This window comes from Crocodylus porosus, unplaced genomic scaffold (genome assembly GCF_001723895.1).
Source record: "Crocodylus porosus isolate Cpor-Errol unplaced genomic scaffold, CroPor_comp1, whole genome shotgun sequence".
Classification (NCBI taxonomy): domain Eukaryota; kingdom Metazoa; phylum Chordata; order Crocodylia; family Crocodylidae; genus Crocodylus; species Crocodylus porosus.
In genome coordinates, this window is record NW_017728915.1 from 68,757 (window position 1) to 88,147 (window position 19,391).

At 44.4% G+C, this 19,391-nt stretch overlaps 1 protein-coding gene across 1 annotated transcript in view; it reads left to right on the forward strand.

The window, feature by feature from the left end:
• The first annotated feature begins 12,708 nt into the window (after positions 1-12,708).
• The window catches only part of LOC109310773 (phospholipase A2, minor isoenzyme-like), a 13,928-nt gene continuing 7,245 nt past the window's right edge, over positions 12,709-19,391 (forward strand). The window contains exons 1-3 of the mRNA XM_019536130.1: positions 12,709-12,852; position 12,947; positions 19,122-19,281. Of these exons, the coding sequence (XP_019391675.1) occupies positions 12,787-12,852; position 12,947; positions 19,122-19,281 (227 nt within the window). The 5' untranslated portion in view covers positions 12,709-12,786. The remainder of the gene's footprint in view (positions 12,853-12,946; positions 12,948-19,121; positions 19,282-19,391) is intronic.

The following is a 19,391-nucleotide window of genomic DNA, read 5'->3' on the forward strand; positions in this document are numbered from 1 at the left end:
GCCATGGGGGTGTGGGGCCCCTCTGCAAGCTGGAAGCCATGTTGGCTGGGAGCTCCCAGGTTCAGGAGTGCACATTTGTCCCCACTCCAGCTGGGAACATTGGTCAGCTGATGGCCACCTGTTCAATTAATGGTGTGATAGCAGCTACAAAGTTATTACACATTTTGTGGAATAACTTTTGTAGCATATTCCTCTTCTTTTATCCTGCCATTTAACTGATTGAATATGTGGCCAGGTGACCACTTAAGGCATGATTAACTAGTTAATCATACCTTCAGTGTAATGTATAGATGGGGCCTCAGATCTGTATAGCTGTATCTGAAATGTGGCAGGCTCACTATAAACATGCAGAGTTCATGTACTGTAGGACAGCATTTTTTCAATTGGTGGGTCATGATCCGAACGTTGGTCACAAGAATATATGAAAGGGCCACAGACAAACTTTAAAAATGAATCAACAAACTTTTAAAAAATTGATTTTTTTTTCCTTTTTAAAGGAAAAAAAAAACGTGGGACATGGTGGCTTTCCCTTGCAGGTTGACCGTTCCAGCCTGCAACAGGCTGCTTGGGGGCCCCACATACCCACTCCCTGCCCCACACACTGGGGGGCTGGACTTGAAGTTGGGGCCAGTGGGTTAGGAGTGTAAGGCACTGGGTCAGGACTGGCCATTTTACAAATGGGTCCTAGTACAAAAAAGGTTGTGGACCACTGCTGTAGGAGATGCCCTGTGCAGTCATTCAAGTGCAGCTGGATGATGGAATTGATTAAAATGGCCTCAAGAATTTTAAAGTTGTGCATTGGCTTTAACAAACAACTGTTTTCTATATATTGGGAGTAATCTGTCAACTGTTCTGCCAACTAATTAGGAGAGCTGCCCAGACATGGTGAACTGTCCATTCCTTTTAGAAATTAAGATGACAGTTGCTCTGCAGCACACTACCACATACTACTACATCAAAGTTGACCAAGAGTTTTAAAGCAGCAGCTCAAAAATGGACCCTCAAATTAAAGGCAGTTGGGACAAGTGAGATTGGGGTAAGGGAAAGAAGAGTGTTGGAGTTCTTAATGACTGGTGAATAAATGGATTTGTTGCAACCTGTGCAGTGCTCTAACATGTATTATAGAGGCACCTAGAGACTAGCACCTAATAGCCTAGAGAAGTTTTTTGTATTACTTCTTTAGAAAATTATCAAGTTCTTATGGGTTCAATTGAGCTTGTTTGTAACTTCCAATAAGAAAAAAAAATCTTCTATATTTTGCATGAGTCTAAGAGTGTTCTTACACATGCTCTGGGAGTTGGAGGTGGGCACTTGAATTAGAGTGGCTCTCTGATCATCTTCTGTATCAGCATCCCCACATTTTAAAATGGCAGTGGGGGCACTTTAACCAAAGCTCATCAAACAAGCTCCCACCACCATTTTGAAGTGTGGGGACACTGATATGTGAGACACGGAGGCTGGCTGATGCATGTTAATTGGCATACTCAAGCAGACTCAGTTAATCAAGTCTGCTCTGAAGCTCTGTACCATATTTTCTCACATATAACCTGCACCCTGATATAACCTGCACCAATGTATAACCCATGGAAAATTGTATTTTTGGAAAATAGTCTGTGTATACACTGCACCCATGTATTCCCCGCACCTGATGGTATCGGTTCTGGGGGCGATTTTAAGCCTATTAAGCCTGAGAGGTGCTGGCTCCAGCCATGGGTACTTACTGCTGACGTGCGGGGACCAGGTTCTCACCACCTGCCTGCAGCCACCCTGAGACATGGCTGCAGGCGCAGCTGCAGCCGCCCCATTGGAGCTCGGGCATCAGGCAGCCTCCGCTGCACAGCTGCAGAGGAGCGTAGTTGGGCGTGGGGCTCCTGCATGTGGTGGGAGGGAGGCAACGTGGGGTCTGCTGGGCGCAGCTGCCAGAGCCAGCTAAAAGTAGTGCTAATTGCTGCAGGGGAGGGGAGAGAAGCTCTGTAATTAGTGTCGAAGCAGCTTCCCAGCACATCTACAGGCACGCTAAACTTTTTTTCATTTTTTAAAATAAATATAAAAGTTCTATCCTATGTAGCTGTACACTAGCATTTAAATCAATGCAACTATGCAATAGCTGAAAAAGATGAGAAACACTCGTATTCGTCCAGTCTCCAAAATCTACTAGAGCTCTCCCAACTTAAATGCTCGCTAGGCTACTGTTTTTTGGGTCCCATCAAACAAGTCCTCTGTGCTTTTAGGCTTCTCTTGGTCTGAGTAGGCTGCAACACTGCCTCTTCTGGGCACACACTTGTTTTTGTGTTTTTTAACTCCCTTTTTGGAAATGGGATCTTATGATCCAGCTGGTTTAGGTCTCTGGGGCCTGAGTTAACCCCCCTATGCGTAGTCTACCGTTTCTTAAGGTCACCTTGTAGGCTTTCATGTTTTCCAGGACAAGGTCTCATTGAAAGGAACTTGCATAATTGGGTATGGGAAATTCTGTTTTGGGAGAAATTTCACTACTTCAGATCCTATGCTTGCAGACAAACTTTAGTGGACATCGCAGCAAGCCTTAAGATTTTAACTGGGTCCTAATGACAACTTGAGCATTGTTGAGTTATTTCACAGCTTATTGACATGCACAAGAAAGATGAAAGATGTTATGCAAAATCTGCACATTGTGAGCAGAATTTTATTTTGATGTCATGACACTGAGGTGGTATAAGGCTAGGCCTTATAATGACCAAACTCCCAGAATGCTTCTAGGAGGAGCAGGAGTGCTTGATAGACATTCTGGTTAAGTCGCCACCTGACCTTTAGAAAAATTGCTTATGAAAAATTGCTTACGCATTTAAGTGACCGCAAGAAATGGCAATGGAGTGAAAAAAGAGGATGTTAAATAACCGCAAGTTGAGAACTTGTTGACCGCACATATCCGCTTGGCAATATTATAATGATGGTATAAGTAGATTATAATGAAGTAGAATTTGCATTAAAAGTGAGAACTCATTTTAATAGGAAGCATAAAAATTGCGAAATATTTAAAACCATGTAACTTGATTTGTAGACTAGAAAATGACTATGTATTAGTTAAGAGTATAGAAGATGTGTGATTTCATTGTAACTTTGTACTTGTGCCAGTTTGGTATCTTTGCCTCAAAAGATATGTGAGTGAGATTGACTGACTTTTGAGTAGACGCACCTTGATGCCACTTGTTGGTATTAAGAAAGCAAGGGCTCTTAAGTTAGTTTTGCTTATCAATAAAATTGCGTTATATCCAGAATTGAGTTCAGGTCTGAATCTCTGCTTAATTGCCTAGTGCTTGGTACAAACTCAGACAATGACTGGCTGAAGTATGGGAGCATAATCTGATTTTTCTTTAGTAGTTTTGTTTGTGATGTGGTAATACTGTATTCTGTGACACCACTTCCAGCCACTGTGATAGGGAAAGAAAAAACTAAGGGCACATTATTCATTATTCATTTTTGCACTTTGTTTTGTTTCCATGCTTTTTTCATCATCACTCAGCATTTTAACAAAGATTAAGTTTGAACTGATGACACCCCAGTTAACCAGGTCTTGGGGTAGATGCTGAAGACATTATCCCTGCAAGCATTCTCACTTTTATTTTAATTTCAAAAACCCTGCCAAATATTGAATGGTCTTAATTGTAATAAGGGCTCAGTCTGTTCCACAAGCTGGCACTAGAAGTCTGGTTACAGGGCTAAAAGCAGCTTCAAGAAAAGTAACTGCATATTGGAGAACAACTATATTTTGAAACATTTTTGGCAGTTGCTGTTTTCAATCACACAAGAACAACACAGCAGAATGCATATTCAATTCTCCATCTGTCAGTCATGGGAACCTGTCCACTGCTAGCAATAAGAGAATTTCATTGTTCATTCACCTTTCTGCTTCTGTGTTGAAATTAAACTGTTTTAATATTAGTACATTTACAGACCTGTAACAGGCTTTGTTTTTTCCAGCATTTTCCAGCGGCTAGTTTTAAAGCTTATAATTTTTAATAGGGAAGGCCAGCTAACATTTTTGTTTTGCAAGGTTTAGGAATGTGTGATGGTTTGTAAAAATTTTTGTTGTTGTTGTGGGAAAGCATACAGTTTGTGATATCAGCTGATGTGGCAATGAGTCTTTGCAGTTAATTCTTCATACAAAATGGTGTTCCAACATCTCCAACAGCAGTATGGACTTGAACCTGCTTCTCCTTAAGCCCCAGGTTGGGTTACCTATTTTGGGGAGCATCATCTTTTCTTGCTTCCACTGAAAGTCCATCCTGCTTCAGAAAAACCTTCTCTATAGTTTGGCATATTCTGTTGAAAAACTTAAGTAAAAGAAATCCCAACCAGCTTTGTTATTTAGGAACAGAATGTGCAGTCAAAATCTGATATAGAGCAGTACAGAAAATTCTTAGCTGAGTGAAGCTGTGTTCTCAGTCTTTCCAGGAAGGCAGGTCATATGCAGTCTCTCAAGTCACCCGAGCTGATGCTTTTCCATTTGTGATTCAGCTGTCCTTTCAGCTGACTCACTGTACTTCGTGTTAAATGTGACCACTCATTTGTTCTAAATGAACATTTGGACATGCATTAATATCAAATTTTTGGTGCTCTTTACTACATGTGTGTCTGGCTGGACATGGCAGTACATTCCAGAGCAAGTTTGAAATAGTTACTGAAGTCCTACTGCAACAAAATTAGCTAAATCTCCTGTACTATTTGTATTATAGTAGCTTTTGAGGATTTGGTTATATTGACCATTGTGTTAGGCACTGTATAAATGATGCAACCTTTAGGTGTTTTCAGAACTGTATCCTAGTGCTGTAACTTCTCCTCAAATCTGGGTTTTGGTCAGAGGCTTTATAGACAGAGATAATAGGGGCTATGTAGATTTATTGCTGAAAGGCGACAATAGAACAGGTCAGAATGATGGCTGACTGCTGTTTTAGGCAATGTACAATGACATCCTGCAAGATAATCCTGGGATCTTGTGTTGCCAGAGAAAGCCAAGAAGTACATTAGCATTAAATGGAATCCTCTTCGTGTTTAGTCTTGGGTACACACACAGCAGGTTTAGCAGCAGCATTATTTGATTTTTTTTCATTTTATATGGCTGAATTGGAAGAAATTTTGTGGCAATGAGAGGAGAGCTCTCTTGGGGAGAGAGGATACTCATTTTCTTTTACCTCAGCTTAAGTACTCAAGGAAAGTAGGAATTAAGCAGCATTTCTAAGACAAAAATCTGATTAATTTGCCAACCTGTGGAATTTAATTGTACAAGTTTTTCTTGAAGCCAAGATGTTAGCAGGATTTGAAAAGAGGTTTGGACACTTACAGGGATAGAGAGAACACCTGTAGAAACCCAAATAAAAGTGTATAATGGATATAAATTCTAATGCTTTAGGACTTCAGAGGAGGGGGTGGGTTGGAAGAAACTTCCCCACTAGACAGGTCATTATGGTAATAGTGTTTTGTATTAATTTTGACAAAATAAATGGGCCCCAAAAGTCAAAGATGTTATCTAGCAATGGTAAGAAATAAGGCAGGACTTCTGTTACTCTGGACAAACTGGTAAGGCCCTCTGCAAAACCCTGAATGAAAAGAGAAGGCTGCACTTTCCTCTAGTACAAACTATATCAGACTATGGTTTCCTCCTTAGGAAAAAAGAAAAAAAGGACAATTTATTAGGTTTTGAGTGAATGCTTTTTGACTTGTGTTTGCATGAATGACAGAACAAGAGTTCAGTAGGGCACCATCTTTGAGAGAGCAGCACCGAGTGGAGCTGGCAAAGAGGTCGAGCAATAGGCAACATTTGACTGGAGAAGGAAGCTATCCCTGGGTGTCCGTACATGAGCTGGGATGCTGCTCCAATGTGTTGTAATTACAGTGCGTTGAAGCAGACTTGATTAACCCAGTCTGCTGGAGCACAGTAAGTACCATGCTTCAGTTAGCCTCCACATCTTGTATATCAGTGTCTCTGTGATTCAAAATGGTGGCAGGGGCACTTTAATTAAAGCTTATTCAGAGCCTCTCTAATTAACACCCCCCTTCCCAGCATGTGTAAAAATGCCCTCTGGTGCAAAGAAAAGCAACAGTTGCACCTCCAGCTTGAGATGTCAAACAGCTTTCCAGAGCAGGTATAAAATACACCAAGTTCTATTATCAGCCAGAGAATGCAATTGAGATTTGCACCTGAGCAGATGTTGCCAAGGGAAGCAGCAGTTATCTTATTGCAGAGCACCAGCCTTTTAGCAAAGCCACTGTCTCACTTTCTAGGGTCTTGTAAGTTTTCACAGAAAGACTTCTAGTTGCTTGAACATTGGGTAGCTCTAGGAAAATTTAGGGCTCAAATTTTCCTGATACCCTGAGCTTTTATTCAATGCTTTTCACATAGACTGAGATCAAAATTTGGGATCCTTGGGGTGAGAACTCTCCAAAGCCAGGCACTTGCTTTGTTGTTGTAGCTTGACAGCTGCTGTGAAAAGTCCTTCACCTGTCATGCCCCTAGGGATAGAAGTTTTGTGTCCAAGCAGCCTGGAAACCTGTGTATACTTTAAAGGGTCTTTATGTAACAGTTCCTAGTCATGGCTAGTTCCTTTAAAACCAGGTGGAGGCTTGGTTTGTTTTTTCCACTGCTAAACAGCATTTTTTAAACCCTGGGATAACTAACATATGCCCCATGTGAAAACACAATGAAGAAAAGCCACTTGGTTTTCCCTGTGAGATAAACCTTATCCCTTACCTACTTAGGGTTTGGTGAATTAACCTTGCTGTAAAACTAAAAAAATACAATGAAGAGAAGTGCAACTGATGTGCATTAGGTGCCTTGCTTGAACCAAGACTTATTTTTAATACTTCTGCTTTTCCCACTCCATCTTACTTTAGGAATATGTTAAAGGCCAATCATCCATTGTTTGTACAGTGCTTTGAAGATAGTATTATCAATACCACACGTTCAAAAATCATGACATCATCTTTTTTAAAGTCTTAAGACTTTTTAAAGAAACATTGGAATTCTTTTAATTGGCCCACTAGTTTCTGTTGGGTTTATTCCTTTAAAGTTTTCTCTGAAACCACAAGGACTCAACTGGGGAAGGGGGGGAATCTCAAATAATAACATGACTCCAAAACTGAGTCTCTCAGATCACCAAATAGTAAGAGACTTGTTACAAAATGGAGGGGTACACAGTGCATTTCCTGTACGGTGGGGTACAAGTTTTAGTCTCCAACTAGCATGGAGGGATTGGAATCCAGGACATTCCTAACTTGTGTAGAACAGGCTGGGTAGGTTGGAGGTGTAGCCAGAATTCACAGTCCTTATCATTGCAGTTTTCTTGTTTTAACAGTGCGTGTCTTAACTCCTCCAGGATTCTGATGTAAAGTCAGAGCTATGTCACTTAGAAACCCTCATACTCCTTAAAATGTGAAAACTTCAACAGAAACAGAAACCTATTTTTTACCTTCAAGCTCTTGAAATGGCTAAGGTACCCACTCACCACAGCCACTAGAGGGAGGGCACTCCCAGCAAATGCAGCCAACTGCATCCTGGCACTAAGAAAGCCTTGCATTACTGCAGCAGTGAGAGAAAGTTACAAGACTTTAATATGGATTATGTGAATAATTTTTGGCCTTTCTAACAGGGAGCAGGAAGACTGTTGTGAGAAGTGACATAAAGGGGAAATATTTTTGTAAACATCAGAAGTTTGTGGGAATGCTAAGGGATTCTGCTGTCCTGCAGAAATTCCTTTAAGCTGGCGTTTCTCATTTGAGGAACTGGATTACCCTGAAGTAGCTGGTAAATGAGGATGAGAGGCTGTAGACCTAAGTTTACCACTTCATGTAAACTAGATTTAATAGGGACAAGAGCTAATTGATATCTGCTGGTTCTGTGGTGGCTTCTGAAATTTAGATTGTCAGTCTGGTTGCTCATACACAGGCGTCTTATGAACCAATGTTTATGCCATTACTTGTCTGCACAGGCTTCTCTCTTTTGAATGAAGGGATATTGCCTTTCAGCTGTCAGTAACATTAGAGATTCATAAGCATTACTGAGCTATGAAGCTTAATTACAGGGAGTAGGGAGGGGAGCATATATATTCAAGGCTTGCATTAGAGCAGCCACAGATGAATGACATTCTATTTACAGTGAATCTATATTTAAATAGAGCTGACAACTATACAGAAGACAGAGACTTGTAACTTGAGTTATGTACATTTTTTGGTACTTCTGGCTCTCAGATTTCAGTTCTGAGTGAGGGTTTTGTCTAAGACTTGGAAAAATTTTTTTTGTTACTGTCTGAAGCCAGCCTTGTTTGCTGAGGGGCTGGCTATGCCAAGTTTAAGATCATGTTTAATCGTGCAATTTGCTTGATTTATTTATTTATTTAGTGTGTGTGTGACCAATGGTTCAATGAAAATAAGGCATCACCTGGAATGCATGGGAAACACAGGGGTTTACTTGAAGTCTGTCCAAACCTTTTGCACAAATCCTGGAGTTCCCCATATTTCAGGTTTTTCTGTGAAAGTTTTGCAAGAAATTACCCAGGATTAAATTTATGCAGATCTTTACATCTTATACTGAAGGCACAGAGGAAGGCAGAGCAGTGCATATCACTAGTGAATCATTTAAATTCCTGTCAGAATTGGAGTTAAACACCACCATTATTGGTAGCTTTAAACACAGATCAAGAATTAAATAGAAATGCAAGACCTGCTAGTTTGCTGTTCAGGGTCTTTTTTCTCCCTTTAAGCAATAGTTCAATAGTAGAAAATAAATTGTGAGATTTACTTGACAAAATTCACAATATTTGCTACTGGTGCAGCATAAAATCCTTTACACTAATTGAATCATTGATACCTGAAATTAAGCTGAGTCAGGATGCATTTACAAGTGACCTCAGTATAAAATTTTTCACTTGATGGGAATTGGGTGAAATGTTCTGTTCCCCCAAGCGTGTTTAAAATTTGTTAAGGGTCTAGTCAAAGTTCTCTTATCTGTAAAGAATCCAATCCTGTTGTGGGACTTCGTCTTAGTCTTCCCAGCTCTCATGGGTCTTCATTTTGAAATGGTATCATGCTGTCTGCTACATCAATATAAATTGAGACTTTCAATAGCTATTCTTTCTAGGTTACAATACCTACAGATAACTGACATTTCTTACACTTTTCTACCAGGACAAGGAATTGCTAAAGACAACTGTTAGAGTTCCACATGAACTAAGAGTTTCACCTTTGTAAAAATCACAAGTAGCTTTAGTAGAAATATATCTGTGTCTTGGACATCAGTAAGGTGCCAGAGCATAACAAAACCCAACCCATTTAGGCCACCTCTAGATTCACTGGGTGTGTCCAGATGAGTGCACAAGTGGAAACAAAACTTCCCATGCTGCAAATCTGCAGCACAGGAGCAAAATTAGAACTCTGAAGGGAGCTGGGACCCAGATTCCATGCCAGTAAATAGAGGGTAGGGGCTGGGGGAGGGGACCACAGGGAGACCCCTACTAGCCTCATCTCCCACCCACTCAAGTCCCCCAGAATGCTGCCTTGCCCAGCCCCATTCCCCACCTGCCCACCAAGCCCTTCCATCACTGTTCCACCTGGCCCCAGCATCCTGGCAATTTAAAAAAAAAGCCTTGCACTCACCAGTAGTAGCAGCTACCATCAGGGTCACTGGGGTCTTATGGTGGAGCATAGCACAGGGCAGCAGGGACTGGCCCTGGCCCTGGCCCTGGCCCTGGCCGCCTGGCACCCACACTACTACTGCTTCATCATGTAGGTGCAGCTGGAGTCAGCAGGGTGCTGTGTGGCTCCACACCATCAGGGAGCTGGGGCCACTGCAACTGTGGACATTGAGGGTTGTGATCTTAAATGATCTCATGGCTGGGGGTGGGGGTGGGGGGAGTGGAGTAGACAGTTCAGCAGGGGCCTCATGCATATCAAGCCCAGTGTGGGGCCCTCCGGCTCAGATGGTGCCCTCCCGTAAGTATGGCAGACATGTACAAAACTGGGGACCTGCCTATAGATCTGGGCATTGCAGCTTTTGGGCCCCCTGCCTTCCCCCACCAGTGCCCTTGCAGTGGCAAAGATGCTGTCAAAATTTCTCCAGTGGTCCAAGGTGAGCTGTACCTTGCTGGTGGACTGCCACATGTAGTTGCGGTCAAGAAATGCAAGTACCTCAGCACTGGGGACCACCAGGACCAAGAGGTCCACAGGCACCATGGAGCTTGCCGGTTCTTGGGCATCCTGGGGCTTAGTGGGCTCTTTAGGTACCATCTGAACCCCCTGGTCCACTAAGACCCCAGACTCCAGTTGGGATTGGGAGAGCTTGCAGCCCCTTGGGACAGAGGTGGGGGTAAGGTGGGGATGGGGTTCCTTCACAAGGTGATGGGGTAGGGCTGGAGCCCCAGAGGGTCTCTTCAGGGTCCCCAACAAGATTGGCCTGATGATTAGGGGACCCCACCCTGATTCCCCTGCTGCAGGACCATGGGGCAGGCTGGAAGTGAGGTTTTTCCTGGGAGGGGAGGGAAGAGACCCATCAGGCATTAGGATAGCTTTGGTGTCTGCCTTGGGGTCCTGGGAAAAGGGACCTCCCTCCCCAGGCCTCACTGGGGTGAGCCCCTGGCTCCTCCCATCTCCCCCAGATCATTGGGGTGTGGGGGAGCTCTACTGCTGGATCTTCCTTTGGGTTGGCCTCAGCTTTGGTGCCTGTGGTCTCAGGGGGTAGGCCAGTTGAGTGAGGGGCCTCCTCCATGTGCTCCTGTTCAGGACCATCTACCAGGCCCAAAAATCTCCTCCACAGGGATCACCCATTTGATCTTTCCCAGGGGTTGGGGTGTTAGGCACAGCTGGGAGGCCCAGGAGCTGAGCCCCTCCTTCTCCCCATGGTGGTTTTGGGAGTGGGGGGAGGAGTCCTCCAGGTTAGAGGACTCCAACTGTGCCCGGGCCTTCCTCTTGGTTTTGTGCCCAGAGGGGACCTGCACCCACTCAGCCATGGGGTGGTTCTCAAGTGAACAGTCTCTAGTAAGAGTAGGTGAAGGTTGGTGGGGGGGGGGGCAGCTACAGTGCCTGCTCTCTCCCCCCTTGGCAACTCTGCCAAGCTTTGTTTGGGGGCAGGGTCCCCTGAGCTAATGGGGGGCTGGATGATGTGGCTGGCATGCCAGGGGGGCTGAAGAGGGAGGGGTACCAGTAGCAGGGGCACCTGTGAATGCCCTCTCCTCCTGGCCCATTGGGCACTCATGATGCAAGAGCCCCGGAAGCATCTCAGGTCACCCAATGATTAGAAAACTCTCACCAGGTCCCCTGAAAAAGAATCACAAAGATCAACTGGATTATAACCTGGTGATGGAAAGAGCACATGTGGCAGAGGCTGCAGTCTTGGCACTCCAGCAAGAGGGCCACTACTGGGGAAATAACTCGTCCCCAGAGTTTGGAGCTGGGGGAGCAGGGACCAATTGGGTATATAGGGAGGGATGGAGCCGAGGACCACTCTGGTCCCCAGTTCTTTTAGAGGCTCAAGGGGGGTATACTCACCCTCCAACATGAGCCCCCTCTCCACCACCTTTTGTGCAGTGGCCTCTGAAGCAAGAAAAAACATCCCCTTGCCATGAAAGCAGGAGGTTGCCACAGTCTCGGGGGCCCCCACTACCCAAGCCAGGGCCTGCACCCAGATCTCAAAGTGCAGGTTCTTCTGCTTGGGCAGTTAGTACTTCACCCCATGCCTGCAGGTGAGTGCTGGAAAGGGGGCCCTGCTGCCCAAGCTGGAAGGGCTAACAGTGGAGGGTCCAGGCCCCCCAATTTCAGGTCTCCCCACAGCTGCCTGTGCCTAGCTGTGGCTCCCTTCCCAGGGGGCCATATTCATGGGGCCGGAGCTAGGGACAGGGACAGGCTGAGTGGGTGTGCTGGCTGGTGTAGTGCACCTGGTCCCCTCAGGTGCTGGTGGTCTAGGCTTTGGGGTGCCCTTGCCCTTCCCACTCCCAGCTGTGGAGAAGGCTGAAGAGAAGCCTTCCCACTGCCCTTGGGCCCTGATAATGGGAGAGGGGGCTTGGGAACCCCTCCAGGGGTGTGGGATTGGTCAGGGGTGACCCCCTGGCCCTGTTGGCTCCCTACCAGAGTCCCACCTGCCCCTGCACCAGTGGTTGCAGGCTTCTCCACCCCCAGAGGAGGTTGGTTGGACTCTGCCTCTGGGGTGAAGGCTGCAGGGGCATACATCCCCTTGGGAGCTTGGCTGGGATCCACCCCCACAGTGGGGGGCTGCAAGAAGCTCTGTGGGGGCATCACCCCCCCAAGTTTCCTTCCCTGCCATTGTTTCACATGAGGGCAGGGAAGACAGTAAAGAAAAACAAAATATCCCATGGGGCTGGTGAACCTAGTAGGCACAGGCTGGGATTGTGGGTCAGAAGGGGAATAGGGAGGAAGGGGGCTGAAACTCACTGAGCCACAGCCCCTCAGGAAAAAAAGCCAGGAAGACTATGCTTTGAGAATATGTGGGGAGGAGGGGAACACACACACAAGGGCTAGGGAGACTCAAGCTGGCTTACTCAGCCACACAGCAAACACCAGGTCAAGGGGAGTGGACTGTAAGACTTACCACACAAAGGCAAAATATACACAGAGAAGGCTACTGGAGCAGTGGAGGGGCTTTGTTTCTGGAAGATCTGGTCAGAAGCCTCTTAAGCCTTCAGCTGGTTGCTTAGCAGCAGAGCAGTAGGCAGGAAGACAAATCAGGATCAGATGCAGTGAGGTAGCTGTGGGGGAGGGTAGGAGCAGTCAGTCAATTAGGAAATAATCCAATGCAGCTGTGGTGTCATGTGGTGCAGCAGGAAATCTTTTCTCTTGAGAGGGGGCAGCAGCAGAAACAACAGCAGCAGTGATGTTGGGAGCCATTTAGTTCAGCCACTCGTGGTGTGCTTCTGGTGAAAGTAGAGGTGGCCTGCCAAGGCAGCTGGGCCAGGCAAAGTTCCTCTAGGGTCTGGCAGTGGTGGTGGGGGAGGGGTCCACAGGCAGCACAGGCTGCCTGGCCACGGCTTGGTGGCAGGCTCAGCAGCAGGCCAGAACAGAGGTGCAGAAGCTGGGGTGTAGTGCAGTGGGCCCCTCCCTAGGCAGGGGACAACACCATGCAGTAGAGGACCCACCCCTGGGGAGACAGCAGCAGCTCAAGGCAGGAAGGGGTGGAGCCAATTTACTCTAAAAGCTCTGAAACCAAGCCAGCAACTAACAGTAGCCAGAGGCAGGAAAGGACCTGGCCAACTTCTCCCCAGAAGCTCCTGAGACCAGGCTTGCAGCAACCAGCCACAGCAGTAGCAGCTCCTGAGAGCAAGTAGCCCTGAGCTATTTGCCAGGCCAGCTTTTTGTACTGATGGGGCCAGGACAGGTGCTGGCCCCAGGCTCGAGTTTCCCCTGGCTGCAGGTCTGGTAGGAGCCAGGCAGGGTTATTTTGCCCCAAGTGGTACAACTTATACCACACCAAAGTGCATGTCCAGGCATGTGCACTGAGGCAAGAAGCTCCAGCTGAAATGTGCACCTCTTCTATTTGAGCTGCTGCAAGCGCGTGTGCTTGCATGTGTGGACGCACCCATTTGGGGTTATTGCTTTGTCCTTCATTCTTTCTGTTATCTGCACCCAAAGTACTTCTAAGAGGGTTTTGAACTGCATAAACACATACAATGAGACAGCTATAGTGGACTCGCCTCCATCTGTATCTATGAATTCTAGAAGAGCTCAGGCATCATAACAGAAACTTATTGGTAGCTTCACTAAAAAAACCCCAAACATTCTTCTCAGATATCTGCAGAGTATTCCTCTGTAATGCTATTTACACATTTGCAACATATTTTGTAATTTTCGAGACTACTAGATAGGATGCTGCATTTGGCAAAACCGTTCTGCTAGTCATTCTGCTTCTGAGACTGGGATTCCACCTTTGATTGATTTGGTCTGCTGCTTTAGAGTAATCAGTAATGGAGTGTGTACTCAAAGTCACTCAAGGAGACTTTGAGAATGGAAAGTTATTTAGCAATATACTAACTGTAGTTCTTGAAGTTGTGTTGTCCTGTATTCTCTCTCCTGTGTAGAAGTCCTGTATATCTGGAGAACTGAGATACAGTTGGCACATGCTGTCCTTTTTCGCCCTGAATATGAAGCATCAGGACACAAATGCACTTACACTACATGGATGTTGTTGTTCAAAAGTCTATAAGTTTGAAAGCACAAGACATGCACCAGTAATGGAATGAACATATTGACAGCACATTTTGAAGAACTCTGGTCACTGTATGGGTAAGCAGCTCCATGAAGTCATAGGCTATTCCAACATACAGTATTTTTTTTATATAAAATTGAATAGATTCATACAGCATCTTGTTTGAGCATCTTTGGAATATGACTGTAACAGAGAGGGCCTGATCTGGAATGGTAAAAGACATGTGTATTAAATTAGTTTCCATAAAACCTTACCTTGTTGCTGCACTTACAGTTGACAGTTGTCTGCCAAACCATTACCCAGTATTTCAGTCAGATCTGTAGCCACTGACTCATTTGCTCATACTTTGGGCACAGTAGAATTATTGGTGGAATTCTAACTGAGGATTTGATAAAACTAAAAATGTCACCTTCTGTTAGCAAAGTCAAAGTCTAAGAATTCACAGAAGAAGTTATCAAGCCAGATGGCAGATTCTGCTGAATGTAAAGCAAGCTGTTGTGCCTAAAGGCTAAGCATTTTCACAAGGTTGTTTTCAGTATTACATGATTCTAGAATCATGCACTGATGAGAGAGTCTAATATAAGTTTCATGGATTTGGTCAAAACTAGGTCCTAGTCAGCAAAACCATTGGGCCAACAATGCCATTTACAACTTAACTTACAAGTAGCTTGTATTTTCACAGCAAAGGTAGGCTGTAAGATGAGGAACCTCGCTAAATGTTTACACTTAATCCCTAGCCACAAACGGTTACATTTCACTCATGAGAGTAATTCAGGAGAAAGTATATTTAATGTTGATTGTCAAGATATAACAAAGCAGCTAGACAGGTTTTATCATACCAGGTATTCCAACAAGAGGCCCTTTTCCCAGTAAAAATAAATGTTTTTACATACTTGTGCTCTGTAAAATCAATGCTGTAGTGAAGCTCAGGGTAAAAGAACACCTGCAGTTTCATGTGATCCCATTGCCTGTTAGCAACTTGTTTTGAAACGGGTATTTTACTCATCTGAGAAATAACAATGTTTATGACTCAATGAGAGAACCCAAAGGGTGGAAGAAGAGTTGCCCAAACTGCTTGTTGTGATCTCTTGCTAAGAGAAAAAAGAGACCTACATCTCCACTCCTGGTCCAAGAATTATAGTAGGACTTCCTTACCTCTTAAAATATCTATTTTAGCCTTGATGATAGCAGTAGTTAGGTAGATCTTGAATGAGGTCCACCATGGGTCATTACATGCCATCTCCTCTGACCATTCCAGTTAGGTGCAGTTGGACAGTAGTCAAATAAAAAAGCTCACTGAACCCTTGAAGGAGCTATGCCATGAAGGTGCTGGCTCTCTTGTTTTTTGTGTTGTTTGTTTTTTCTTTTTCTCAGGTAACCTCTATCTAGTTTTGCTTTGCAGGCAATTTAAGTTCAGTGATCTAAATTTATCAGGGCTCTGTCGCTGGTGCCTGGATTTTGGTTGGTGCTGTAGCATGTACAAGTTTGATCCCCAGTACTGCTTTATTTTAAAATGTTGCTGTTTTGAATGCTTCCAATCTCCTTTCTCCACTTGATATGAAGTTGTAGGGCCTGATAGGCTTTTGACAGTCTCACAAAAACTGAAGGACTCTGCTCCTGATGCACTACTACTACACTGTCTGACTTTGTTTTGTGACTTAGCGCAATGATCATTTCTCTGGCTAGTCAATATCTTCTTTTAGTTTATGAGTAGCCCTTTTTTGGGTTTTGGACAGATATGATGCCTCAGGGGGAAGAAGGGAAGACTGAGTAGCAGCTCTCAATGCCAGCAGAACAATTTTAAAGCCTGGCAGCCATCTTTATTGTGTGGTTCTCTACTTCAAAAGTATGTACCAAATGCAAAGCACTGAATGTATCTGTGGGTATCACACTGAGCACTGAAGAAATTTCCTGAGCTGCCCACATGAGCCTAGCAGTAATCCAGAATAATGCCACCAAATATAAGAACCTTAGTGATAGTCTGACTCATTCAAGACTGTCAAGTGCTACAGCATGTAGCCCATATGTTTTTTATTGTTAAGAAAAAAATGCCTTCATCCTTAAGTAGATGCCACTTAAGGTTGGTACCCACAAAAGAATATGTTTTTATTAAAGAGGATTTGTTTTTATTAAACTTATATCCTGCTATATCCAAAAAGGCTCCAAGCAGCAGATGGTTTTCATTAGTTGGAGAAAGGCCCTGGACCAGGATGTTTGCCTGGACTTGTCTTCCCGTCTCTGGCCTACCTGTAACATCCAGCACTGCTGCTGCTAGTGCTTGACTGATTCTTTGAGAAGGGAATCAGAAGAGTGGAAGTAGTGCAGTATCAGCAACTAGAGGTCTGAGAAAAGCTGTTGGATCACTGAAAGACAGACAGGTTCAACATGGTGCAGTCACAATAGTCTTTGCTTGCCCATGTAGTGAGGGCACCATGTCATGATACTTGCAGCAGTGATCTCATTTTGACCAGAGCTTTGGGGAAATTATAGCATAGCTGAAGAACACATTACAATTTGGGTTCGGAATGTATCTCTTTAGTATCTTCAGAGTTAAATTAATGCACATCTCCCCTGCACTCTTCACCCAAGTCAGCAAACACATCACCCCCCTCCCCCATTTTTCCACTTGATTTGAAGATATTAAATTGGCTGTTTGACTCATCAAAAGGTTCCTCTGCTCACTTTTCTTTCCTTTTCAAATATTAACTAAGAAGTCTATTTGTCCAGTGCTATAAAAATTCCTCAAATAGATATGTTGAAAGAGCCAAGGACATCTTAAAAGGCATTGGGCCAAAAGGTGTCCTTACACTGGTGTAAATTTTGATTATATCCACTGATGTGAGCATAACTAATTTTGATGACGCTGATGTAAGTGGGAGTATACAAGTTGAACCAATACATATAAATAATTTAGCTTTTCCATTGCGCGGTTACAGTTCTGTTGTTATCCGCTGCAAAGATGTGTCACCTGCTTCTGGTTCTCCTTGGGGCAGGTAAGAACCCTTTAAATGTTCACATCTTTATATATTATAAGTTTATGTGCCTGTCTCAGAATAGAGGGAGAATTCTTAATATTCACGGCTACTTACCCTGTTTACTCAAATCTAAAACAACTCTGAATTTAAGACAACCCCTCAATAATTAGATTCCACATACAGAAAATGTATACATTTGTTATCATTTTCCATGTATAGAATCTAATTATTGGAGGGCTGTCTTGATTTTTCCCCCCACTGCTGCAGGGAGCTGGGGGGAAGGCAGCGAAAAGGCAGGTGCTATAGGGAGTTTTGATGGAGGGAATTTTTTTGTTGTGCCTTTTTTACAGTTTTGTTCCTTTGGATATGTTTTTGCTTGCTGCCTGATTCTGTCTGCTCCCATGTCACCTTTGCCTCCTGTCTACCCAACCAAAGCCTTTTCTTCCACCAAGTCTCTGCTTCCTGCTTCCATCCTCTCCACCTTAGCCTGCCAGCATAGAACAAGGGTATGTCCCCATTCTAGCCTGGGGCATTGAGCACAGCCCCAGCTCAGCCCTGTAGCAGCTGGTACCAGGAGCCCCATCAGTTGTGGCACTCTTGGTTCTAGCTGTGAGTGAGGCACAGTTGTAGGGTCTCTCAGTCCTAGCTGCAGGTGGCCCCCATGGCTGGAAGCCCCCTCAGCAAAGACGGGACTGGGTGCCCAGTCCTGGCTGCGCCTCACATTTTTCTTAATTGTGAGTGTTGTGTGATTTGTGGGATTCTCAGTCCTGGCTGTGTGAGGCACAGCTGGGACCAAGAGCCCTGTGTGGGCTGGGGGTTTCACACCTCCTGAACCGTGGGGATCATGGCAGCCATGATCCCTAGGTCTTGGGGGTTTCATGCTGGGCACAGTACGCCCCTGTGACTGGAAGCCCTATCTGCTGGCAGGGCTCCCAGCCACAGTGGAGACCCTGCTACATGTGCAATTTAAAGCTCAATAGCAACAAGCTATAAAGATGGTACACATTTTTTAGATCTAACTTTATAGCTCATTGGAGGTTTTAATCATGTGATAGCTAATTTGCACACAGCTGGTTAAGGTGATTGTGCAATTTACCAGTTGTGTGATACCTATAATGTGTCAAGGGGACCAAAAGTCCTTCTTTTTGTACAGTCAATTTTGGTCAGTCTTTGGCTGTGTAACTTTTTTCCACATGAAATGTAACTCTGGATTAGGGCAGGGTATGAATGGAATGCAATAACCTATTTCAGACTAACTCCATATGTGGTTGCTCTTATTTTAGAGTAAAAATGTTTTTTTTCTGGTTTATATTAACCTAGTCCTAGTTTTTACACATGCTCTGAGGTGGAAGGGGACTCTAATTACAGTGCCCCCAGCATCTCCTGTATTCAGTATCCCGTACTTCAAAATGGCAGCAGGAGTGCTTTAATTAAAACTCATTCAATGAGCTTTAGTTAAAGTACCTCTTTAGTTAATGTGCCCCTTCCACCATTTTCAAGTGTGGGGCCCCTGAATACATGAGAAGCTGAGGCTGCTGGAGCATGCTGATTAGCACACTCCAGCAGACTTGATTAATCATGTCAGCTCTGACACACTATAATTGCAGCATGTTGGAGCAGGCATCCTGCATGTCTACAGGTACCCAAACTAGATTAAATTAATGTAGAAAACCTCTCGTTATTTATTAAGAGCATGGGCACATGAGCTATACCTTAATAACTTCAAAGTAAAGAAGCCAAATTAGATTTGACATAATAGATTCAATTACTTCCTGGATTTCCATCACAGTTTCAACTTGTTTTGGGAATGTTTTAATCTGAATCAGGAAAGGAAGCTGGAGTTTATTTGAAAAATCTAGACTTTTTCTCATGGCTTTGACCAGTAACATGGCTTCTTCCGCATCAGTGTTAACTTATTGTTGTACCCTAAAATGAATCTTGCATTCTTTCTATTTGATCTGTTTCAGTCAGTATTATCACAGCTGATCCCACTCCAAGAGCCTTGTGGCAGTTAAGGTCAATGATCAAATGTACCATTCCTAACAGTGATCCACTATGGAGATTTAATCACTATGGATGTTACTGTGGCTTAGGAGGATCTGGAACACCTGTGGATGAACTGGACAAGTGAGTAGATCATAGAATCAATGAGTCAGAAGGGACCTAGACAGATCATCTAGTCCAACCCCCTGCCATGGGCAGGAAGGAGCACTGGGGGTGGCAGGAGTCATAAGACC